This window comes from Staurois parvus, unplaced genomic scaffold (assembly GCF_062004578.1).
Source record: "Staurois parvus isolate SC_StPar_1 unplaced genomic scaffold, SC_StPar_1.0 ptg000871l, whole genome shotgun sequence".
NCBI lineage: Eukaryota > Metazoa > Chordata > Amphibia > Anura > Ranidae > Staurois > Staurois parvus.
In genome coordinates this window covers 778,155-805,198 of record NW_028318667.1, presented here as the reverse complement: position 1 = coordinate 805,198, position 27,044 = coordinate 778,155, and the positions used below count along the sequence as shown (strand labels likewise).

The 27,044-nt window shown below is 41.4% G+C and overlaps 1 protein-coding gene across 1 annotated transcript in view; it reads right to left on the bottom strand.

Annotated features, from left to right (window-relative positions):
- The window catches only part of LOC149443196 (enhancer of mRNA-decapping protein 4-like), a 190,828-nt gene that overhangs the window by 158,783 nt on the left and 5,001 nt on the right, over positions 1–27,044 (bottom strand). Inside the window, exon 2 of the mRNA XM_089655786.1 lies at positions 5,156–5,324. Coding sequence (XP_089511912.1) covers positions 5,156–5,324 — 169 coding nt within the window. The remainder of the gene's footprint in view (positions 1–5,155; positions 5,325–27,044) is intronic.

The following is a 27,044-nucleotide window of genomic DNA, read 5'->3' as shown; positions in this document are numbered from 1 at the left end:
TCACTGAAAGAAAGAATCTCCCGATTACTTTAGCATTTTCTTGACCAATGTCTCACGAGTGGATGAGAGAAAACAAATCGTGTAATACGGCTTAAAAAAGAAAAATTATATATATATATATATATATATATATATATATATATATATATATATATATATATATATATATATATACACATATATATATATACACATATATATATACACATATATATATACACATATATACACACACACACACACACACACACACACACATACACACACACACACACACACATATACACACACACACATATACACACACACACATATACACACACACATACTATATATACACATATATATATTTATTTATTATGTTCACCATTAAATTCACATTTGAAAAATCAATTGCAAGCTCAGATGGACATAAAATCATCTCAGACCCCCAGCAATCCTTCCCTGGTAATCCGCAAACTCTCGCTCATGGATGGATGATGGATGGTGGATGTAAAGAAAAAAGAAAGGGGAGAGCCTAATAGCAGAATACTGTATAAAGCCTTTAATATTTAAAAAAAAAATTGCCTATTGCACTCACACTTTAAAAGAATAAATCAAGCCTTTTGATAGACACAGTTTCCTTTAGACAAGCTGAAAATTCATTTTAGCATGTATATTAATCTCAATGGCATGGAGAGAGATAAACTGGCAGCAATCAGGGAATTTAGCCTGCTTTGCCTACATGAAATATGGCCACGTAACGCCGAACCAGCGTGCGTTCTACTCGCCGGACGTGACACGTCGTGGATTGTAAACCGGAAATTACGTCAACGCGTTTCGTCTCTCCTCCAAAGGCATCGTCACAGACTCAGAATCTCCAGCTTTCATGCTAGATATACTTCACAAGCACTCCTCACCCTATGATTCACCAATTTCTCAATGGGCGGGAATACAACCCAGACAACCCAACTGCAAGATCCACTTTGCTTTGTTCAGTAAGACCGACTTCCTCCTATCACCACCACACCAACGGGGGGGGCTAGATTCTGTTGATCCTACAGAACTAAAAGCAAAGATGGATCTATTATGAAATTTCCTAAAGTGATAGGATAAACTATGTTGTTTGAAACCTTTAATATTTCTAATATGTTCCCATAATCTCACAGCCAATTTTCTAGTTCTCCCTACATACTATAAATAGCACGGACACTCCAAAAGAGATGTGACATAATTACTACTGCATGAAATGAACTTCTGAATATTATAAATGCCCCTTTTACTTAGGACTGAAATTTCAAGGTTTTTTTTTTTTTTATTTTTTGTAACCCACAGTCCTACATGCTATACATTTGCTACATCTGAAAAACCCTATCTGATCAAGAAAGGTGACCTTCTTGAGAGGTGGATCTGGGACATTCTTTACCAATCTCGTTCTAAAAGTGGGTGGTCTTCTATAAATAAATTCAGGATTCCTAGGTAGAAACTTAGCCAAATGTGTCATCATGTAACAAAATAGACCAATGACTTCTAAAAATATTCTCAACTAATCTAAGTTGTTTAGACAAATCATATCAAAATTATTACCCGTACGCACTCTTTAACAGATCATTCCTATCCAAATTGTCAATCCTGTCTCTGCTCTCCTTCATCTCCTTACTTTTATATCCTTTTTCCTCGAATCTTTCAATCAACATATCTGTCTGCTTCCTATAGTATTCTTGTTCATCACAATTCCGTTTTAAAGTGTAAACTGACTCTTAGGAATAGCTTTAAGCCATCATTGATAATGACAACTGTGTAAGGGAATATAACCATTTCTATCAACATCTTTGAAGTGTGTGAGTGTATACAATCTATTACCCCTTTTGAAAATTGTTAAATCTAAAAAGTCGACAGAATATACATTAAATGGTCTCAGTAAATGATAGATTAAATCTATTTCTATTCATTTGCTCGACGAACTCCTTTAATGATTCTTCCGTGCCTTCCCATACAATACAAATGTTATCTATAAATCTCTTGTAGAGTTTTAATTCTGACCTTCTATTAGAGTATATAAACTCAACTTCCCACCTACTCATAAAAATATTGGCTACTGAAGGTGCATACTTTGCTCCCATAGCAGCTCCGGTCTTTTGCCTGAAAAAGTATTATGCCAAAAAAAAAAAAAAAAATTATGACTCCTAACCAAATCTAAACATTGTAATAAGAAACCTTTTTGCTTAATATCCATCTGAGTATGATTTTGTAGAGACCATTTAACCACTGCTAGAGAATCATGTCTAATGTTAGTATATAAAGAATTGACATCAAAACTAGCCAGAACACAAGGCTTATCAATATGTACCTCCATCAAAATATTAATGAGGTCTTCACTATCTCTCAAGTATGTTGGAAATTTTTTAACTAACTGTTGGAGAAACTGATCTAGATATTCCCCTACCCTCTAACTATGGGTCTCCCCGGTGTCTTATTTACACCCTTGTGTATTTTCAGCAGTTAACATATTACTGGAGTGATAGGAGCATCAGGGACAAGACATCTTTTTTGATCAAAAGCCCTTCTTTCACCTAAAGCAATATGTTTCTTTAACCAGTTGCCGACCGCAGATAACCGAATGACGGCTACACTGCAGCCGGCCAGTTCTGGGAGGGCGTCATATGACGTCCTCCCAGAAAGCGCTCTCCTGCGCGCCCCCGGGGGCGCACACCCGGCGATCTCTACGGACACAGCTGATCACGTGATGTGGTGAAAGGCCAATCACAGCGGCCTTTTACCACGTGATCAGCCGTGTCCAATGACACGCTGATCACAGGGAAATGCAATTGCCGGTTCTCGGCTGCACTTTCCTCACGCTGTCAGATCGTGAGGAAAGTACTGCCGAGAGCCGGCAGTTAGAGTAGAGATCGGCACCGAAAATTGTAAAGACATTGTATAGTGTATGGCCAGCCTCACCCTCTGCATCTGGTGGTGGGGGATGAGGCAAGGCGTTTAGATCCTGGTGGGCTGGATGTAGGATCTCACCATGAGAAGCCTTTGCATGTCCCACCGGCACACTCTTGATAGGAGCGGGATTCAGCTGCACGTCAGAAATGAGTGAATTTCTGTGGCAGACCGGCGACTTTTCTCCTCTTGGACATGTCAGCAGATCACGGTGGAAAGATGAGGCTAGATTGCAAGTGAGCAGGCTGTATCCTGGGTCGCTGTGTAGCCGCTGAAAAGCTGGGGACTGAGCGGAGCTTGGAGGTTACGCAGCCATCTGCTGTGCTGGTGAGTCCAACCCCCCCTGCTCCCCAATTCCCCATTAAGGATTGGCACCTTTGGGGGGGGGCGGAGGGAGCAGTTATCCAAATTTGACAGGTACCCGCTCCCACTTCTGGTCTGATTGCCTAGGCAATCTGAAATGGAAGGTGTCCTCCCTCCCTGTAGTCTGTTGGGACACGTGACAGGTCCCAGAAGACTACAGGACCATTCAGGAAGCGCAGCGCTACTAGCGTATCTGCAGTGGGTACCCAGCTGTGAAGCCACAAGCTAACACAGCCAGGTGCCCACACTGAAGATGCTGGCCTTCTGGAATCCATGACAACAGGTGAAACGGGCTACGTGGGACACACCATGGGGCCAAGGAACAGGTAAGAGGCTGTTTTTTTCTTAAAGTCAGCAGCTACAGTTTTTGTAGCTGCCGACTTTTATTTTTGACAGGTAAGTGGAACTCCACTTTAAGAAACCGGAATCTACAAGCATTTCATCACTTTGGTTTGGCCGAATATAAAAAGCGCCACTTTTAAATTTGGAAAGCATCCAATCACACCAATCTTGGTGTGATCAGATGCTTTAAGGATACAGCCTGCTCACAGAACAGAGATCTAGAGCGTAATAGATCCCAGATTTCTCAGAAAAGAGTACTTGTCACTGCCTATAACTATAACAAGGGATATTTAAATTCCCTGTGATAACAACAGTGACAAAAAATAAATAAATAAAAAAATTTAAAAAAAAAAAAGGGTTCAGTGTAATAAAAAGAGAAAAAAAATTTTTTCAAAATAAAAGCACCACCGTGCTCACGCACAAAGGCGAACAGAAGCGCCGATTCCCTGTTGCTATGTAAACTAAGATTGCACCATGCATGTGAGGTATAACTGAAAATGTCAGATAGCGGTATTAATTCTAACACTAGACCTCCTGTGTAGGTGTGGATTGAGTTCAGACTTACATCAGAATGAGAAAGAAAACACCAGCCTGAAATTGTGCTCACAAACTCATGAAGTGCAGTTTAGAAGTGGTTCCCATACAAGTCAATGAGACTGTAATCCGCACCATAACCAGACTGAACTGCTCAGAAATCGTACAGGACTCATTTTCAATCCACACTGCCTGTGCATCAGACTTATGTGGACAGGCACTATAGGGAGCAATGTTACTTCACATGTCATGCAGATTGGATGCTGTTCAAACCACCATCCCAGTATAAACCATTCCATCTAAAGATTTTAATCACACTTACCCTGCAATTTACCTTTCTTGGCACCAATTCATGGTAGCAAATACTGTGTTAGTAGCTGTGCACACTATGAACCCACAGGAAAGTTCAAGGCTATACAATGAATGAACCACACACCAGCCCATTTCCAGTAGAAAAAAAAAATGCCTGAGCAGTTTTTACTGGTAATATTTTATATTATTGGGTATCTAGTATCTTAACACTAGATACCCAAAAATATAAAATATTACCCATTTGTCAGACTAATAATAAAAGAGGAGCTCCAGTCTCCTGCAAAAAAAGTCATCAGGTACAAAAACTGCAACTTCCGGCTCAGATCACCACGGAGATATGACTCAGAAGTGGGTACCTGTCAAGACCAAGTAACCGCCCCCCTTCACAAAGTGCCAAATGTAACAGTAGAGGGGGATGCAAACAAGCTGAACTTCCCCCTTTCTGTGAAGTTCCACTTTAATAGCAGCCGAAAAAAAAAAAAAACACACACATCAACCAACAGGCTTCAAGGAATCATCATTGGAGATAGTTTTTTCTTACAGCTAGGTTTTCAAGCATTCAAGTCCAGTGAATGACTATTTAAACAATTACAGATTAAGAATGCAGATCTGAAAAATTAAAACAAACAAAAAAAAAATGTTACGTTAAACCCAAAATAAACAACCATGATTTACTTACATTACTTGTTTGTTGGAAAAGGGCACCATGCCAGCAGCTTGGAGACCTGGGTCCTGCAATGTGGTACCAACAGTGTCTGCATTTACAGGTCCAGCCTGATCACTCGCAAGAAAACCATTAACATTTCCATTAAAAGAACACGTCTTTTTCTGGCTGTCAGCAAAAGGATCTAAAAAAGACAAAATATCAAAACCATAACTGAAGCGATCAGGACAATTCAATAAAGCATTTGCGACAATTTTCTGGTGGTATTGGCTCCATTACAAAGTCCAGAACCTAACTCATGAAAGCATGGTGAAAAGGACACTCATGGCGGATTGAACTGGTTCTTACCTTCTTTGGGGGTGGAGAGAGTAATGCGCTTTAATTTATTATAGTGCTTTTTATTTTACTGGTTGGTGGCCAGGATGCCGGCTGCCAGCATTCTAGAAACTTATGAAATGGGACTGAAATTGGACAAAAAAGGGCAGAGCCTGATGAGAATGGTAAGAAAGCGCTTCCTGGCACCAACATGGCAGCATACTACCACATGTATGCTGCCATGGACTGGCGCCAAGAAAGAAAAAATTACGTTAAGTATTTAATACAATTTTCCTTTTTCCCATCAGACATACTGACAGCAGATGGCAGTGGGAAGATTCCATAATCGCTACACAGCCAGCTATCAGCTATGGGATCCATCCGCTCTTAAGCTGGTCATAGATGGACAGAATTTTAAAAAATAAAGCTCTAGAAAAAGGTGTGTGAAAACTCTCAGAATATTCGAATGTCATTCTAAAGATTTCACTTGCCTTTAAAGAGTCATTAAGGCACCAATCTTAAGCGATATCCACTGCAACTTTAGATCGACGCGACTTTGGCTTTGACTGTTGCACAACTGCCGCATCAACAACATTAAGATACAACTTTCATGAGGATTTTGAGAGTTTGCATTGCAGTCTATGGCACTCAAGTCGCATCAAAGTAGTGGAACCTTTTTAAAAGGCACCGTGACTAAGTCGCATAGATTTGAACAGCATCCACTGAAATACATGGGTTGCGACTTGTCATGCAATTTTGTGTGTGAATGGAGCCTAAACCCACATCATATGCATTCTGTATGCAGGCCAACTAATTGGCTGACCAACTAATCGATAATGAAAATAGTTAACTAGTGGTGCACCAAAATGAAAATTCTGGTGCCGAAAACGAAATTCAAAATGCACTTGGCCGAAAACCGAAACGCGCAGTTTTCAAAAGCATATTTTTGGGGAAAAATTACACTTTGATTAAAAAAACAACATATACCCCAATTTTTTTGTAAAATATGAAAGAGGATGTTATGGCAAGTAAATAGATACCCAACATGTCATGCTTTAAAATTGCGCACGCTCGTGGAATGGTGTGAAACAGTGGTACTTAAAAGACGGGGGTGGCTTTAAATTTAATTTTTTTTTTGCACTGTCCTTTTAAAAAAAAAAAAAAAAAATTGAATAACTTTTATTCTTATCACATGAAAGACATGCATCCCTTGTGATAGGAATAAGTAGTGACAGCACCTCTTTATGGAGAGATATGGGGTCAATAAGACCCCATATCTCTCCTCTGAAATGTAGACCTCACCCCCTGCCCTGGCCCCTCTGACCACAAAGAGGGCCGGGAACACCCCTTGGAGCTAGGGACTCTTCCCCCAGTCTCCCTAAACCTTAGCACAAGGATGCCCTGACTCCCGCAACTCTCCAGAGGGGGCCGGCCGACAGGTTAGCGCCGCACCTTCCTCTGACTCCACAGAGGCAGCAGCCCTGACCCTGCAGCATTACAGGGGGAGGTGTTAGGGAAGAGATGTTTCCTCAGGTGGGGAGGAGCAGAGGTCTCTCAAGGTGCTGTCCTGAAAGATGAAAGGGGAAAAAAACAACACGTTTTTCTTTGTTTCGGTTATAAAAGTTGGCAAATAAATAATTGATCTTCATAAATTTAGGCCAAAATGTAATCTGCTACATTTCTTTCGTGAAAATAACCCAAATCAATATTATTTAGTCTGTATGAAAGTTATAGCGTTCAAAAACTATGGGATATATCTGAAAATTATTTAATCCTGAAGTACTGACAGACAATCTAATTTCTTGATGCCCAAAAAAGTTAGAACAGTACAGATATCCCCCAAATAACCCCTTTTTGCAATGTAGGCAGTCATAAGAGGCATGGCAAGTTTTTTGAAGTTGTAAATATTGTCATAATTTTTTTGAAAATTAAAAACATTTTCACAATTATTTTATATGCTGTCACCAGTACAGTACAGCATCAGCTGTGGTGGTGATCAGCGACACTGACTGGTGACAGTACAAGAAAGAAAGAAAGAAAAAAAAAAAAAAAACACTACATTTTTTCTTTAAGATTTTTTTTCATACTGCACTAAGACCAAAGTAGTATAACATAGTAACATTGTACTACTTTGGGGGGAAGTAATTTTTTTTTTTTTTAACTACACACAATTTGCTTGCTTATAGCAAAGAATAACAAAAAAGTCGATTCATTCAGGTTTCTTTTAGGTTGTGATTAGCCACAGCTAATCACATGACATGTTGTGATTGGCCCAGCCTGTGCTGGCTGTGACCATTCACAGCTAGACACAGTTGTGTACAATGGATGGCATGAAAGGAACCCATCCATTGCATACAACAGTCATGTGATCTGCTGTGATTGGTCACAGCAGGTCACATGGTACTGGCAACGGGGCCAGTACACAGATGTGTCATCGGCCGTGTCCAAAGTACACAGCCGGTGACAGATCTCGCCACATAGCACAATCCGGGAAGAAAGTCATATGACGCTCTCCTGGAGGGAGGGAGTGTTCGCCCAGCTGTCATTTGAGCATAGGCCGGGCGGCAAGTGGTCCTCCTAGAGCACAGAGATGAGTGGTGGCCATCCTTCCTTCACTCATCTCTAAGCCCAGCTCCGGGATCGATGGTTTCTCAGGTAAGGCTGAAAACTAGCGAGCAGCAGCTGGTGCTGGCAGCAGCGGGCGGACGGCAACAAGGTTTATTTGGCAACTTTATCTGTGCTCTTTTTTCATTTCAGCCAACGGCCACCTACATTTCGGCACATCCCTATTGACAACTATTTTTAGAATCGATAATGCTGATTAGTTGTTTCAGCCCTATTAAATATATCAAAAAGGAATACCTGCCAAAACCTGTAAAGTTAAAAAAAAAAAAAAAAAAAAAAAAAAAAAAACACACAGAAGAGAAGAGCCTAGGATGTAGATGCCGTCTTTACAAAATGAAAGTGTCAATCATTTAACTCCGTATAAACCCCCTTAACCACTTGCCGCCCTGCCACTGTAGATATACGGCGGCAGGGCGGCACTGGCAGGCAAAACCACGTTTTAAAACGTGTGTTTTGTATACAGCTAGGGGGCGGGCGCGAGGCGCGCCGCCACCCTATCTGTCCCGCCGATCACCGCCGCAGATGTGAGTCGGTAATCGGCGGCAAACAGTGACAGACAGCACAGCTGCAGTAGCACAGCTGCAGTAGCTGTGCTGTGTCACTTCCCTGTCAGCTCGAGGATGAGCTGATCAAGAAAGAACAGTTTCTCTCTCTCGCTCAACCTTGTCCTGTCCAGTACACACCCCAGCCCCCTAGTAAAACACTCCCCTCACTCCTATAACCCTTCCCTGCAAAATAAAGTTAACCCTTCCTCCCCATTGCCATTAGTACAGTGTCAGTGTTTTGTTTTTTTTTGCACTGATCACTGTATTAGTGTTTTTTGGGGATGTCAGTGACCCCAAGTCAGTACCCGCCAATGTCAGAATGTCCGCCGCAGTCCCGCCATAAGTTGCTGGTCGCAGCCATAAGTCCCTGATCGCCGCCATTATTAGTATTAAAAAAAAAACAAAAAAAAAAACAACTAAAAATACCAGTATCTTTCCCGCCATTTGTAAACGCTATAACTTTAACGGCAACCAATTAATTTACACGTATTGGGTTTTTCTTTTTTTTTTTTTTAGAAAAGACATGTCGCAGAATGCATTTTGGCAGAAATGTATGACTAAATTTGATTTTTTCTTTCCTGGACATGTTTTATAGCAAAAAGTCCAAAATATTGTTTTTTTTTCTCCTCAAAATTGTCAGCTTTTTTTATAGCGCAAAAAATAAAAACCACACAGGCAAATACCACCAAAAGAAAGCTTAATTTGTGAAGGAAAAAAAAAAAAAAAAGATGTAAATTTCATTTATGTACCGTATTGCGTGACCGCAAACTAGCGCAGCATAGCAGGCAAATGGCATAAATTGCAGTATTTATACCATAGTTTGTAGACGCTATAACCTCCACACAAAGCAATCAATATACACTTATTGGGATTTTTTTTTACCAAAAACATGTAGCAGAATACATTTTGGCCTAAATTTATAACCAATTTTGAGTTTACTATATATTTTTTATAGCTGAAAGCAGGGTGGATAAAAATCAATGATTTTTTTTTAAATAAAATGCTTTTTGAGGAAACTATATCATCCAAAGGTTGTTCCATCATGAAATAAAGATTCATTTTTTAATTATGTAGAATAAGGCTGTATATGTTTAATTTTTTTGGTAAATAAATTCCATTAATCCACTCACAATGTCATGCTCTTCCAGAGGTTTTTGTAAGATTATTGGGCAGTTTCTCTCCCTACAAGATATTATCACAGATGCTTGGTTTACTTTTGCAGTTCTCAAAACTGAATTTGACTCAGCGGAGATCACATACCTCTTCTTCACAGCAAAAATGTTATAACATGAACAGAGTTAAGAAAAAGACCTTAATCCTAACTTCTACAAACCTATGAATACAGAATCAACCCCTTCAGTGCCAAGTTTCAAGAAGTTCAGTGAATAGAATAGAAACAATATTTTTCTGATTGTTTGGAGTGGAATAGATCTGCACAAGAAGAAAGTGAAACTAAGTGTGAGGAGGAAGGGGCTGACAGTCTAAGTCTCTTAAAATATATATACCGTATTTTTCGCTCCATAAGACGCATCTGACCATAAGACGCACCTAGGTTTTAGAGGCAGAAAACAGGAAAATAAATATTCGGAACCAATGGACTGCGGACACAGTACAGGGGATGACCAAGAGACTGCGGACACAGTACAGGGGATGACCAAGAGACTGCGGACACAGTACAGGGGATGACCAAGAGACTGCTGACACAGTACAGGGGATGACCAAGAGACTGCGGACACAGTACAGGGGATGACCAAGAGACTGCGGACACAGTACAGGGGATGACCAAGAGACTGCGGACACAGTACAGGGGATGACCAAGAGACTGCGGACACAGTACAGGGGATGACCAAGAGACTGCGGACACAGTACAGGGGATGACCAAGAGACTGCGGACACAGTACAGGGGATGACCAAGAGACTGCGGACACAGTACAGGGGATGACCAAGAGACTGCGGACACAGTACAGGGGATGACCAAGAGACTGCGGACACAGTACAGGGGATGACCAAGAGACTGCGGACACAGTACAGGGGATGACTAAGAGACTGCGGACACAGTACAGGAGATGACCAGAGACTGCGGACACAGTACAGGGATGACCAGAGACTGCGGACACAGTACAGGGATGACCAGAGACTGCGGACAGTACAGGGATGACCAGAGACTGGACAGTACAGGAGATGACTGCTGACCTTTGGGGAGGGGGGGAAGCGGGTACCTGAATTTGACAGGTACCCGCTCTTCCGCAGAGTTGTTCTTTAATTAGTGTCCGCTCTGCAGCGGGACCTTACCTGTTCCTCTATCCAGCGGCGCACTGTCTTTCCGGCTTCTGTAGTGTGGGCGCTCAGCTTGACAGCCAGGTGCCCAGTGCGCATGAGCGAGAAGCACTGCGCTTTGTGATTGGTCCGGCGGCTTCTGGGACCTGTTATGTGTCCAATGTGCCGCCTTACCATTCACAAAGAGCACCGCTTCTTGCGCATTTGGCACCCGGCTGTCAAGCCGAGCGCCCACACTACAGAAGCCGGGAAGACAGCGCGCCGCTGGATAGAGGAACAGGTAAGGTCCCGCTGCAGAGCTAAGCGGCCGCCCTGGTATTCTGACACGACGGCGGTGGAAATACCGGACCGGCAACTCCATATTCGCTCCATAAGACGCACTGACATTTTCCCCCCTTTTTTGGGGGGAAAAAAGTGCATCTTATGGAGCGAAAAATATGGTATTTTGTTTAGCCAAATTATTTAACATGGATGTTTGTTTAAGCAAATAACATATGCTGTAATGTTATTGTTTCAGTTGAATAAATCTATTTAAATTGTTATTAAGGTAATGATTATTTTTCTCCTTCCCAAGTACAGCAGAAAAGTTGTCCAAATATGAATGATTAACCTATTAAACTGGGGATAAAAAAACTAATATGAAAAGTTATTCTAAAAATCTTCATCTACTTGCATATTAAAGTTACACCAGCAATAATTAGTCTTTATGTAGAAAACTATGATTTAAATCAAAGCCACCCTGGTTGAAAGTAAAAAAAATATTGTTTTTCTTCAAAATTTTTGGGCTTTTTTTGTTTATAGCGTGAAAAATAAAAAGCGCACAGGTGATCAAATTACACCGAAAGAAAGCTCTATTTGTGTGAATAAAGGACGTAAATTTCGTTTGGGTGCAACATTGCATGACCGCGCAATTATCAGTTGAATTAGTGCAGCGCCGAGTAGCACAAAGAGGCCTGGTCATTAAGGGGGGTAAATCCTCTGGAGGTCAAGTGGTTAATGCATTCAAAATACACACGTTTAATAAAAATTTATAGGTAGCTATATAGCAGTTTTTTGATGTTTATAATAAGAATTTCTCATCTGAAACTAAGTCACGTGACTGGCACAGCAGCACTCAAGGCTGTGCAGATGCAGAACAGAGTAGAGAGCATATATATCAGAGTAATACACCCTGTTCCAAATGATTATGCAAATTATATTTTTTTAAATTTACCTAAATAATTGATGTAAATAACAGTCAGCACACAGTAATTCTCATGTTAACTATTAGGAGTACAATTCAAATTTTATTGAACAAACCTCCTAATTAAAACAGTATTTTTTTTTTTTAAACATAAAAAACGTACAATGCACCGTTCCAAATTATTACACACAGTAAGTTTCAAAACACTATATAGGTTGTAAATAACTGAAAATGTCATTTGTTGTGTTTGCAGCATATTTACTGAAATCAAAAGCTATTTCAATCAAACTTTTAACAACATTTTAACTTATTAAACATTTTAACAGGTCACATTACATTTTAACATAGGACCCCTTATTTGATAGCAGCTTCACAAGTCTTACATCCATTAAACTTGTGAGTTTTTGGACAGTTTCTGCTTGAATTTGTTTGCAAGATGTCATAAATAGCCTCCCAGAGCTGCTGTTTGGATGTAAACTGCCTCCCACCCTCATAGATCTTTTGCTTGAGAATGCTCCAAAGGTCCTCAATAGGATTAAGGTCAGGGGAGGATGGAATCCACACCATGACTCTCTTCTTTTATCCCCATAGCAGCGATTGATGCAGAGGTATTCTTTGCATCATGAGATGGTGCATTGTCATGCACGAAGATGATTTTATTACGGAAAGCATAGTTCTTCCTTCTGTACCAGGGAAGAAAGTGGTCAGTCATCTTTACACCTTTGGGGACCCTAAAAGGGCCGACCAGCTCTGTTCCCATGATTCCAGTCCAAAACATGACTCCACCACCGCCTGGCTGACGTCGAAGTCTTGTTGGAACAGGGTGGCCGTCCACCAACCATCCACTACACCATCCATCTGGACCATCCAGGGTTGCACGGCACTCATCAGTGAACAGGACTGTTTGAAAATTAGTCTTCATGTATTTTTCTGCCCAAAACAGCCATTTCTGCTTGTGAGCATTGGTTAGTGGTGGCCGAATAGAAGGTTTATGCACAGTTGCAAGACTCTGGAGGACTCTACGCCTTGATGTCAGTGGGACTCCAGAGGCACCAGCAGCTTCAAATATCTGTTTGCTGCTATGCAATGGTATTTTAGCAGCTGCTCTCTTGAACCAATGCATGGATCTGGCAGAAATCTTCCTCAATGTGCCTTTATCTGCACTGGTCTGTGCTCTGAATCAGCCACAAATCTCTTAATAGTGCGATGAGCACACTTAAGTTTTCGTGAAATAACTAATGTTTTCATAGCTCGTCCAAGGCATTGAACTATTTCACTCTTTTCGGCAGCAGAGAGATCCTTGTTCTTCCCCATATTGCTTGAAAATGGTGCTCTGCTTAATATGGAACACCCTCCTTTAGTAGTTTTTCCTTAAATTGGGCTCACCTGCCAATCTAATTATCACAGGTGTCCAAGATTGTTTTCAGTGATCAAAAGAGTCCTGAGACACAATGCCATCCATGAGTTACAGTGAAAAAACAAAAATATTTAATCTTTGTGACACTTAAAATAGAATTTGCATAATAATTTGTAACAGGGTGTAGAAGCAGCTCCCAAGGATCTTTCCCTGCGGATGCCAAAGAACAGGGAAAGATCATGTGACTAAACAGTGCTGAAGAATAAAGTACTTAGATTTATAAAAAAAAGTAAATATATATATATATATATATATATATATATATATATATATATATATATATATATATATATATACATATACACACACATACATACATACATACATACATACACACACACACATACATATATATACATACACACACATACAAACACACATACATACAAACACACACATACACTAGCGGCACGATAGGATTTCTGTGAATAAATATTAACAATTCTCTGTTTAGCATCACAGTCGGTTATTCTGCAGTGCTCCCATACGAATATGTAGCTTGCGAATAGGAGAACATAACAGGAGAGCCTAGCTTACCCTTCTCTATCCTCATCCTGGTTGTCACAGCAGTCACATGATTAGGTGCCCATCTCATTGGCTCCCAGCCAGAGACCGTGACTTAGAGCTGTGCTCTCGGCACACAACCGCAGGCTGACATGAATGCACATACAATATGTAGTGGGTGGGCAATAAAGTTTTCTTGCCTGCCAAATACGTGCGTTACCTGGTCAGCAGAGGTTAGTCCAACTCTAGACAAATAAATTACCCCTTTCAGTGGAGCTGTGCCTGTACTACAAGGTTAAAGGCTCATTTATGCCTAGGGGTACAATAAAAGGAGATTTACTCCTCTGCTCCTGCAGACAGATTCTGCACCCCCACACGCCACTGGTCTAGGTTCCTAACAAGACCAGAAGAGGGCTCACAGCCCTGCTCTGGACATGAGAACGCCAAGGAACAGTCTACCGCCAAATGATGGGGGTGGCCATCTGCTGAGGGAGTGGAGGATCAGATACAGTACGTAAAATGGTTTCTCCTCTACCAAGACAAGCAATTAACCCTTCCAGTGCCAGCCAGTTAGGATTTAAGGAAGAAGCTGTTCATAAGTTCCCAAAAAGCAGTATTCTAAGCACAAATGTCTAAAAAACAAAAAAGTATAACACATTAACCACTAGGGGACCGCCCACAGTACATTTACTGCTGCAAAGAGGCCCCTGTAGACAAGATTACATTTATAAACGTCATCCTGTTTACAAGGTAGGGGGCGCAGTGTGTGTGTGTGTGTGTGTGTGTGTGTGTGAGATTTGCGCTCCCGTGGTTTTCATGCCCCTCCCAGGTAGGGTCAGATTGCCCGTCAGTATACCAATCACCACATTTAACCCCTTGATTGCCAGGAAGAGACTTATACACAAACCTTCATTGCTAGTATAGTGTCGGAACGGATCAATATCTTTGATCAGATCAGCACTATACCAGCGTTCACATTAATAAAGCATCCCCAAAAATGCAGCGTTAGGGGGACCAGCCCCGGCACCTGCATTTAGCCCCCTTCTCCCCTAGCAAATGCAGGGTCAGTAGGTCACGGTCACTTGATACATTGCACACAAAACCCAAGTGTTAGCAGAATCAGGCTTGAACTCGGTTAGCACTTGCCAGTAAATTTTGATGACTTTCATATGCAGCAGAGTGCCAGGCTACCTTTCGGTGAAATGGCGAGTACTAGTGGTCTAGTACATCCTGGTCTTTCACATACCTCTTAGATTGTAAGCTCCAAGGGGCAGGGTCCTCCTAACCCTCTGGTATTGAACTGTATTGTCTCCCGTTATATTGTAAAGCGCTGAGCAATATGTTGGCGCTGTATAAATCCTGTATAATAATATTAATACCAGTACTGCAGTATGACTTGGCGAGTCCCATAAGTGCAGTACAAGCTGGTGCGGTGGCGAGCCCAAGTAGTGTCCAGCAACCACCAAGAATTCGCACACAGGTGGGGGTGGAGCCTGAGCATGGCGGCACAGGAGAGCATGGCATAGGTGCTCTCAGATAGGGAGGGTGGAAGCGGAGGCTAAGTGCCCTCTTAGCTGAGGAGGCTGCCCACCGGAGACCTACCTGTGAGAGGGGGGGGTCTCGGCGGAGGAATAGCGGCTCGTGAGCAGAGACCGGGTGCGGCTTCCAACTCCCCGAGGCTTGTCGGCAGTGATCCCGGATGAAGCGCCGGGTTGCCTGGGAAACGGAGTGACGCGGCGGTACTACGTGGCCAGCCGCGGAGGAGGAGAAGCCAGCCAGCATCCTGAGGGGAAAGGGAGACACCAGCTTGTTCCCCAGCTCGATCTCGGTAGATGTGGGGGTGCAGGATAAGGACGAGACCTGAAGGAATCCCCCCCCCCCCCTCCCCCAAGGAGCGGACTGGTCAGGAGAAGTCGGACACCAGCAGCCAGAAGCTGCCTCACAGAAGAATTAAGAAGAGAGGAGGGTGAGTGAGAGCGGCTGGGCTAGTTGTATATTGTACTGCATTGCTCAATGAACATTGTGTGCTGTGTGGGGGGGGGGGTTCCTAGGGGGTCTGATGGTCTGGAAGAGAAGTGGAATAATTGGCCCTAGAAATGAAAATGCAAATGGACAATTAAAAGGAGTAGTGGGTCAAAATCTGTTCCAAGTGCCTATCCCAGCAAAAAAATAAAAAAAAGTGTTAAAGGAAGTGGGCTCAAGGGGTCCCAAACTGGAACGATTAAAAAAAATATACGTCTCAGGAGAATGTGACCCCAGAAAGATCTCGGAGTAAGCGAAAAGAGCGATACTGGAAATCAGTCCTAGACTTGTCCTGGGAATCGTCAATAGCAGTCAACAAACGTTAGAGAGAATGGAGGCGAGAGAACCTGAAAAAGAACTACAAGTGCCGAATAAGAAAGATGGCAGAAATGTTTAAAAATCTGGCAAATCAATAAAGCAAGAGATGGCAATAATACGGAAAGACCTGAAGTAGTTATCTAGAGTGGAAGAAACCGAGGAAAAAGTTAAAAATCACGCCCAAATTATTTCAGAATTAGAAAAACAGACTATTGACATTAGGAAAGAACAAAAAAAATTGCTTTATAAGATGGAGGCTCAAGAAAACAGGGATAGGAGGTGTAACCTAAGGATACGAGGAGTCCCAGAGATTTCACAAGGGGAAGACCTAAAGGGATCAATATGTAAAATTTTAAACTCCATAATGGACAGGCCTGCTTTAGAGAGGTTTAAATTGGATGGTGTTTTTTTGAATAGGAAAGTTTCAAAAAGACACCAGTAAAGAAAAACCGACAGATATAATTGTTCAATTGCATAAATATGGGAACAAAGAAGAGATATGGAAGAAGAACAAAAGGAAGAACAAGTATTAAATATGGAGAAATAAACAGATTTAGCAGCTGGGACATTGTTCCAACAGAGGTTTCAAAGAGCTCCTTCTCCACAGATGAAAAAACAAAATGTGCAATATAGATGGGGCTTACCGGCGTGTTTAAATCGGATGGAAAAATGGAGTCACAGCTTTTCTGAGACTTCCTGAGGATATGAGAGACTTCTGTGATAGACTTGACTTGCAGAGAATAGAGATAACAGATTGGGAAGAAGGAGAGACATGGGCTATGGAAAAAGAGGATTGGCAGCTACTGTATTTTTCGCTCCATAAGACGCACTTTTTTCCCCCAAAAAAGGGGGGAAAATGTCAGTGCGTCTTATGGAGCGAATATGGAGCAGCGGGTCCGGTATTTCCACCGCCGCGTCAGAATACCGGGCCGGCCGCTCAGCTCTGCAGTGGGACCTTACCTGTTCCTCTATCCAAGCAGCGCGCTGTCTTCCCGGCTTCTGTAGTGTGGGCGCTCGGCTTGACAGCCGGGTGCCAAATGCGCATGTGCAAGAAGCGGTGCGCTTTGTGAATGGTAAGGACACGACAGGTCCCAGAAGCCGCCAGACCAATCACAAAGCGTAGCGCTTCTCACTCATGCACACTGGGCACCCAGCTGTCAAGCCGAGCGCCCACACTACAGAAGCCAGGAAGACAACGTGCCACTGGATAGAGGAACAGGTAAGGTCCCGCTGCAGAGCGGACACTAACCAAAGAACAACTCCGAAGTAAGAGCGGGTACCTGTCAAATTCAGGTACCCACTCCTCCCCAAAAGGTCAGAAGTCATCTCCTGTACTATATCCGCAGTCTCTGGTCATCTCCTGTACTATATCCGCAGTCCATTTGGTTCAGAATATTTTTTTTCCTATTTTCTGCCTCTAAAATCTAGGTGCGTCTTATGCAGCAAAAAATACAATAATTAGAAGGGGAAAATAGAGAGGGAAAGAAGAGAGGGAGAGAAGGGCGGGGTTTTTTTTTCCTCCCCGGCTTTGGCATCGCCTTCTAGCCTCCTATTCTGAGAGTTGGCGGAAATTTATTGAATTAGATAGAGGGACGCTGGGGAGGATGGAGGGAAGGAGAGCTGTATATGGGCGGAGCTCAACCCCAAGGACTGAATCAAAGGTGGGATTAGGCCCACAAATGATTAATAGGAAAATTATAGGCCTAAAAAGGGGGGAGGGTGGTAATAGGGGGAGAGATGATTGGGAGGAGGGTGGGTAAAAAGGGTAACACTCTGACATGGGAAGAGTCATAATAGTAAAGAGAGAGGGGTCGGAGGGGAAGAGAGGAGCTAAAAGAAGGATGGAAGAGATTCAGTTTGTAACTTATAATATAAATGGGTTAAATTGCCTGGGTTAGAGATTTAGGTTGTTTAAAGAGTTACAACATTGATCTTCAGTGGTGTTTTTTTTTTTTTTGTTTTTTTTTACAGGAGACACATCTAGAGATAGAGACAAATGTGAAGTTAAACTCTAGACACTACCCAGTGTGGTACTATGCAGACTCCCCAATCAGAAGAGCAAAGGAAATAGCAATAGGGTTTGCAAAAAATATAAGGTTTGAGTTGGAGGATAGAGTGATAGAGATTTCTGTTTCTAAAGGGTAAATTACAAGAAATTGAGTGTACAGTAGCTAATATTTATTGTCCAAATAAGAGGCCGGAGATATTTTTGAAAAATGTATTGAAAAAATTGATGGATTTTAAAAAAGGTGGTCTGATTGTGGCTGGAGATTTTAATATCTGTATGGATCCGCAGATGGACGCAACCTCTTCTGTGCAGAGAGAAGAGAGTAGGTCTCTGAGATCACTGAAGAGGTTGATATAGGAGTGTCAATTGGTGGATATATGGAGAATTAAGCATAAGAAGGATAGAGACTACTTTCTTTTCACATGCACATGAGACGTATTCAAGACTGGATTATATATTGTTAGAACATCTAACAATATATAACCCAGGATATGTTGCACAAACAGAGGAGATGGGATTTGAATTCACTGTTAACCACTTCCCGACCGGCCATTGTATATAAACGGCCGGACGGTGGCACTGCAGGGCCGGGTGGCCGTCTATAAACGGCCTCCCCGCACCCTGCTTGTGCGCGCTGCCTGGGAGCGCGCAGCACCGCGATCCGTTGCCCGCTGTGTCCTCCGGACACAGTGAAACACCGATCGGACGGGACCTCTGTACGAGGTCCCGATCATGTGATCACTGATTGGCCAATCAGTGATCACATGCAAAGTAGTAAGCAAGATGTCACTTGTGACATCATTGCTTACTATGTGTGAAATCTGTGAATGATCACAGAGGTCACATGGTACAAGGCTATTCACAAAAGCCTTGTACCATGTGACAAGCTGTGACCAATCACAGCTCACTCTGTATTTCCAAATGAGTGCAGGAATGCACACAGAGAGAAAGAGAAATGATTGCTTTTACATCCTATATGGGTGTAAAAGCAATCAGTGTAAAAAAAAAAAAAAAATCTTTATCACCCCTCACAAGTAGTACAGTGTCACCATGGTGACACTGTACTGCTAGGGTGACGGTATGTAAAAATAAAAAATAATATAAAAAAATAAAATAAAGATGTAAAAAAAAATGTTAAAAATTATAATTTTTGCTTATAAACTAATTTGGATTTTTTTTTTACTAAAAAGATAACGGAATAAATTTGGGCTAAGATTTATGATGAAATATTATTTGCAAAATTTTATAAAAAAAAACTTTTTTAAAAAATTTTTGGACATTTCATTTACATAGCAAAAAAAATACAAATCCCAGCGGTGAATAAATACCACCAAAATAAAGCTTTATCTATCTAAATCTAAAAAAAATGGTAAAAAATTCATTTGGGTACAGTGTTGCATGACCGCGCAATTGTCATTCAAAGTGTGATAGCGCTAAAAGCTGAAAATTGCCCTGGTCAGGAAGGGGGTAAAAGTGTCCGGTCTGGAAGTGGTTAATGCCACTAGGGAATACAGAGTTTTTCCCTCCGGGTACAGAGAGGGTATCACAGGAAAGTGGATTAAGAAGGAGGATGTGCAATTAAAGGATATAATGGTGGGGGAGAAGCTGGGATCATTTAATGATTTTGAAAAGAAAACGGGAGAAGTTTTCACAAGGATAGATGAGTGGCGTTATCAATTGAAACACTTTGTTGGGAAGCTTCCGAAACCCCTGAGAACTAGAAAGGATTGGAATCCGTTTGAAAGGTTATTGGAATCACGGGGTGATGGGAAACACGGAACTGTTAAAATATATAGGATTCTCACTGAATTAGACACAAATAGAAGGCCGATGTATATAGGAAAATGGGAAAGGGATTTGGGGGTGGTAATAGATGAGGAAAAACAAAAGAAGATATATAGATTAATTCATGAAAATATAAGTATGCGAGAGGTGGAATTGAACTATAAGTGCTTAGTAAGATGGTATATTACACCAAATGTTGCACATAGGTTGAGTGGGGAGAATTCACCATTGTGTTGGCAGGGTTGTGGAGGGAAAGGCACGATGTATCACATATGGTGGGGTGCCCAAAAATACAAGTATTTTGGAAGGGAATAGTGCACCTGATTAGGAAGATTACATATGTACAACAAGCATTTCATATGTACAACTATTTATCGGCACAAACCCAAATTCAAACCTTGCCAGACCATTCAAATGAAAACTCATTATGGTTTCTGAATTTAAATTTTTTTTGCACCTAACCCTCAACATGGCCATTAATGAAAAAATTAATTGTGGTTGTATTAGTCCACAGACCCAATTCATCATATCTCCGTGTTCTCACCTGCCATAGAAATGAGTATAATGTGTTTTATGCATTTCAACGACAATACACTCAGACGTCCTCGGGGTGACCCTGAATTTGACAGGCTCAACAAAATTCAGCCCCTCGCAAATCACCATAACAAAAAATTTGCATTTGTCTATACTCCCCAGCAAAACATCTGCGTTGATGAGTCCTTCATTACTTTTTCTGGCCGCCTTGCATTCAAACAATTTCTCCCCATCAAGCGTGCCAGATATGGGGTCAAGATGAAGACCTGTGAGAGGGCAACAGGCTATACATATAAGTTTTGGATTTACGAGGGAATAGATAATCACGTGGAGCCCCTCGGATGCCCAGACTACATGGGGAGTAGTGGCAAGATAGTTTGGGACTTGGTGTCATCCTTTTTCCATAAGGGGTACCACTTATACGTGGACAATTTTTATTCAAGCGTACCACTATTTAGACATTTGTACAATCTTGGAAAAGGCGCATGTGGCAAAATGTGACCTAATGTGTGCCCACCATTAGAAGTGGGTGGATGCAGGGCGGTATATTCTAATGGTGGGCATACCACACACTTTTTCTGACAGAGAGGTCTTTTTTTTTCCTAATTCAGTCCACAGGCTGCATGCAAAAAAACCAAAAAGAACATAGCATATACAGTAATACCTCGGTTTACGAATAAAAATCCACTGAAAATAATGCCTCGGTGTACAAATTTTTTACTAATTTTTTCACAATACGAAGTGTATGTCAGTGCAAATTTTTAAATGCAATTGCCGTCTTTTTTTTTTCCTCACTACAGCTCACATGATGTCAGTTTCCCCAGAGCTAAAGGATACTTTGTATCTTTTAATAAACTGAAAGGAAACATTGTTGCTTTTAACTTGGGGAAAAACTAAAAAACTTTTTCTCTTTTAGCTGGAGGGGGAAAGTGACAGCTGAATTTCTGAACTACTGTATAATAAAGAGAAGAAAAAAAAAAAAAGATAATTACATTTAAAAACTGGCACCTGACAGCTGAGTGAATTGCCAACAATTATTTTACATTCAGTTGTCAGTGGGGAACCCCAATGACAGCTGAAACATTAACACATGGTTATCACTACTAAAACACCGCATGAGTTAGTAAATGCTACTAAAATACAGCATGTCATTTTATTGTTTTTCTGACCTTCGGAACGGATTAATTGGTTTTCAATGCATTCCTATGGGAAACAGTGTTTCGGTTTACTAATTTTTCGCAATACGAAATGTCCTGCAGAACAAATTAAATGCGTAAACCGAGGTACTGGTTGGTACATCACTGGACTTGAATGGTTATACCAGGATGATGCCTACAACTGCAGGCATCAACCCGGTATTGTTTTTTTCAGCCAGCGATCAGCTTTCTTGTAAAAGCAATCCTAGTGGCTATTTAGCTGCAGTATTGCTTTTAAAAGCAGTGTGGGACAATGCCCCCTTCCCCCACTGCCTTCTCGGGCAGTCCAGTGCCATCGGGGCAACCTGATAATGCAGCCGGTGTTTCTGCCAGCTGACCATAGAACTGATTGGAGACCAGAATGGGGCCAATCATCTCTATAGTCTAAGAAATCGGAAGCAATGAGCATTTCATCACTTCAGTTTCACAGGATATAAACAGCACCATTTTTTAAACTGGGAAAGCATCTGATCACACCGATCTTAGTTTGATTAGATAATGTAAGGGCAGAGTAGATATCTACAGTCTGATAGAACCCAGATTTCTCAAAAAAGAATATGTGACAATGCCCATTGAAGTTATAGGGGATATTTGCATTCCCTGTGATAGCAATTAAAGTGATAAAAAATAATAATAATAATAATAATAATAATAATGAAGGGGGCAGTATAAAAATAATTAAGTACCCTCACCCCGCCCCCCCCCCCCCCCGCATCTGCGTTCGTGAGCGTTGACCCAGTATGGAAACAGCAGTTGCACCATGCATGTTAGGTACTGCCAGAATGTCAGATCAAGGACAGTAATTCTATGACTAGACCACCTCTGTAAATCTAAAATGGTAGCTTGTAAAGGCTTTTAAAAGGTTGCCTATGGATATTAACCACTTGCCTACCAGGCACTTATACCCCCTTATTTACCAGGCCAATTTTCAGCTTTCAGCGCTGCCGCACTTTGATTGACAATTGCGCGGTCATGCAACATTGTACCCATATGAAATTTTGATCATTTTTTTCCTCACAAATAGAGCTTTCTTTTGGTGGTATTTAATCGCCACTGGGCGCTTTACTTTTTGCGCTATAAATAAAAAAAAAATGCAAAAAATTTGAAAAAAAAAAAAGTTTTTTTGTTTCTTTTATAAAATTTTTCAAACAGGTATTTTTTCTCCTTCACTGATGTGCGTTGATGAGGCAGCACTGATGGGCACTGATAGGCGGCACTAAAGGGCACTGATAGGCGGCACTAATGAGGTGGCACGGATAGGCGGCACTAATAGACAGCACTAATTAGGGGTCACGGATAGGCGGCACTAATATGCGGCACTGATAGGTGACACTGATTATGGGTACTGATAGACGGCACTGACTGGCATCACTGCTGGGCACTGACTGGCGGCACTGACTGGCACAACCCCTGGGCACTGACTGGTGGCACTGCTGGGCTGCACTGGTGGGTGGGCACAGGTGGGTGGCACTGGTGGGCACAGGTGGGTGGGCACAGGTGGGCACACTGCTGGGCGGAGCTTGCGGGTGGCACTGCTGGGCACCAATCATCAGGGCACTGATCATCAGTGCCCCGATGATCGGTGCCGATCCCCGCTCTGACAACTGCCGGTTCTCGGCAGTACTTTCCTCACGATCTGACAGCGTGAGGAAAGTGCAGCCGAGAACCGGCACTTACATTTCCCTGTGATCAGCGTGTCATTGGACACCGCTGATCATGTGGTAAAAGGCCACTGTGATTGGCCTTTTACCACATCACGTGATCAGCTATGTCCGTAGGACACAGCGATCACGGAGATCGCCGGGTGCGCGCCGAGAGCGCGTTCTGGGAGGACGTCATATGACGTCCACCCAGAACTGGCCGGCCGCAGTGCAGCCGTCATTTGGCTATCTGCGGTCGGCAACTAGTTAAAAACATATGCAGTTTATCACCATTGCACGGGGCATGCGCAGTTTTAAAAGCATGTCATGTTTGGTATCCATTTACTCGGCATACCATCATCTTTTATATTTTACCAAATAATTGGGCAAAATATTGTGTTTTTGTGCATTAAAAGTAAAAAAAAAAAAAGTGTTTTTTTTTATTTTTAAAATTTCTTTTGAAAAAAAATCACTGCACGAGTACTATGTGACATAAAAAATTGCAGCACCCACTAGTTTATTCACTAGGGTGTTTAATTTAAACCCCAAACATTGTATATTTTTTTAAAGCAATTTCCTAGCAAAAAAATACTGATTATTTTCATGTGAACAATAAGTGTCAGAAAAAGCTTGGTCTTCAGGTGGTTAGAAGAGTGAGTGATGTGTGGCATAAACTAAACGCACCATAACAACCCCTTTTTGGAAAGTAGACACCACAAACTATTTGCTGAGAGGCATGCTGTATCAATAGAATAATTTTTTTTTTACCACAAGTTTTTGAAAAATAAAAAAAAATTATCTTTTTTTTTTTTTCACAAAATTGTCACTTAAATGATTTATTGCTCACACATGCCATGGGAGTATCACGTGAGAGACTTTTTGGCAGTCTAGCCAAGTACAGGACCCCAAAATCCAATAAGCACCATCAAGCTTTTAAAGGGCTTTATTTCCTCATTACACTTCCTGACTACCTATCACAGTTTCGGAGGCCCTGAAATACCAGGATAGCACCAACCCCCCAAATGACCACTTTTTGGAAAGTAGACACCAAGAAATTTAATAAGAAGCATGGGAAGTATTTTGCAGATCTCATTTGTTGCCACAAGTTTTTGAAATTTGAAGAAAAAAAAACATCTTTTCTTTTTGTATATTTCAAAACCTTGTGAGGAAAAAAAAAAAAAAAAAAAAAGAAGATCTGCAAAATACTCACCATGCCTCTTTTTAAATTCCTTGGGGTGTCTACATTTCAAAAAGGGGTAATTTGTAATTTGAGGGGGGGGGGGGGGGTTGGTGCTATCCTGGCATTTCAGGGCCTTCGAAACTGTGATAGGTAGTGAGGAAGTGTCATGGAAATTTTGTATTGTTGGTCGAACTTTAAATGTGTCATATATACGTGTTATTCATATGTCTCTCGTGTGGCTTAATTAAAGCTCTGAAGGCTGCAATTGGGCCATGCGCATGTACAATGTATGTATTACAGTACTCAGCTTGGTAATGGATGAGATGGCAGATCTGCGCTTATAGACCGGCGTGTATACCACCACGGCATTCGATGCGAATGCTGCTGTCAGTAGACCGTGGGCCTGTATCCACATATCAGCAGCATGGTACCACATGGGCTTCATAACGCAAGGCGCCAAGCGGTACGAACTCCACGTGTAGGCTTATGCATATCTTACAACCCATTACTAATCTGAACTGTATCTTGGATGGATGTGTTTTAATAAAGATCGTATCGGGCCCATCCAGGTACAGACTGATATTTTTAGGAGATGCTTGTACAAAGAATTTACATACCAATAGAAGCTAGTAGGACAGGAAATATGACCTCAGATGGCTCATGGGGGGGAAGGGGAGGAAGTCTGCTGACCTCAGAAGGCTCATGGGGGAGGACCAGTGATAGATAATAGGAAAGGCTATGCTCCAATTGGAATGTACATCCTGTGTATAGGCACTCCCCATTGCATTGTTCGGTGGGAGGGGATTGACTTTATTCATGTGGGGGGCATGTGTGTATTTTTAATAAAACAGAGAGCTGGGTCTAAAATCAGCCCTTATGTGAGTTGCAACACCATCCTGAGAGTGTCGTGTGATCATTCTAGGGTAACGGAGCTCCACCCCCACATTTCAACAGAACCAAAGTATTTGGATGGGCAGGAATCGTGTAGTTTAGCTGCAGTCGTGGTAAGCGAGATTCGCACAGCTTTATGGGGGATTTCTGCGCATCCAACTGCGAGTACTCACAGGAAGGAGAAATTCGTTAAAGCGAATTTCCAAGACAGAAGTGAAATGAGGAAGTTACGCACCTTCAGGCTTTCAAAGTGGTCATTGGATTTCAGGCTCCTGTATGTGGCTAGGCTCCCAAAAAGTCTCACTTGTGGTACCCCCATACTCTGTAGAAGTAGCAGAATATATTTTGGGGTGTAATTCCACATATACCCATGGCTTGTGTGAAAAATATATCATTTAAATAACAACTTAGTGAAAAAAAAAAAAAAGTTTATCATTTTCCAGAAAGTTGTGGGGAAAAAATAAATCTTCCATGGACTCAATATGCCTCTCGGCCGATAGCTTAGGGGGTCTACTTTCCAAAAAGGGGTCATTTGGGGGTGTTTGTACTATCCTGGTATTTTAGCACCTCAAGAAATGTGATGGGCAGTCAGAAAGTAAAAGCTGTGTAAATTCCATTATCTATACCATAGTTTGTAGACGCTATAACTTTCACACAAAGCAATAAATATACACTTATTGGGGGTTTTTTTAACCAAAAACATGTAGCAGAACACATTTTGGCCTAAATTTATGACGAAATTTTAGTACTTGGATATTTTTTATGACAGAAATGAAAAAAAAAAACAGTTTAAAAAAAAAAAAAAAAATCTCTCAAAATATTTTTTGTTTATAGTGCCAAAAATAAAAAAGCGCTACCAAAAGAAAGCTCTATTTGTGTGAAGAAAAAAAAAACCTAAAATTTTATTTATGAACCATATTGCTCAACAGCACAATTGTCAGTTAAACTAGTGCAGTGCTGTATAGCAAAATGACGACGTAAATTGCAGTATCTATACCATAGCTTTTAGACGCTATAACTTTCACACAACGCAGTCAATATACACTTATTGGGATTTTTTTTTTTTTTTAACCAAAAACATGTAGCAATATACATTTTGACCTAAATGTATAACTAACTTTGAGTTTACTATAAATTTTTATAGCCGAAAGTAGAAAATATCGTTTTTCTTCAAAATTTTCGGTCTTTTTTTGTTTATAAAATAAAAAGCGCACAGGTGATCAAATACCACCAAAAGAAAGTTCTATTTGTGTGAAAAAAAGAACAAATTTTGTTTGGGTACAGCATTGCATGACCACACACTTATCAGTTGAATTAGTGCAGCGTAGAGTAGCAAAAAGAGGCCTGGTCATTAAGGGAGGCAAATCCTCTAGAGGGCAAGTGGTTAAATATCTTAATAATCCCATGATAAATTTTAGCAAATTTATAGAAAGAAAAACTATTGAATGTCATTTTGGATACATC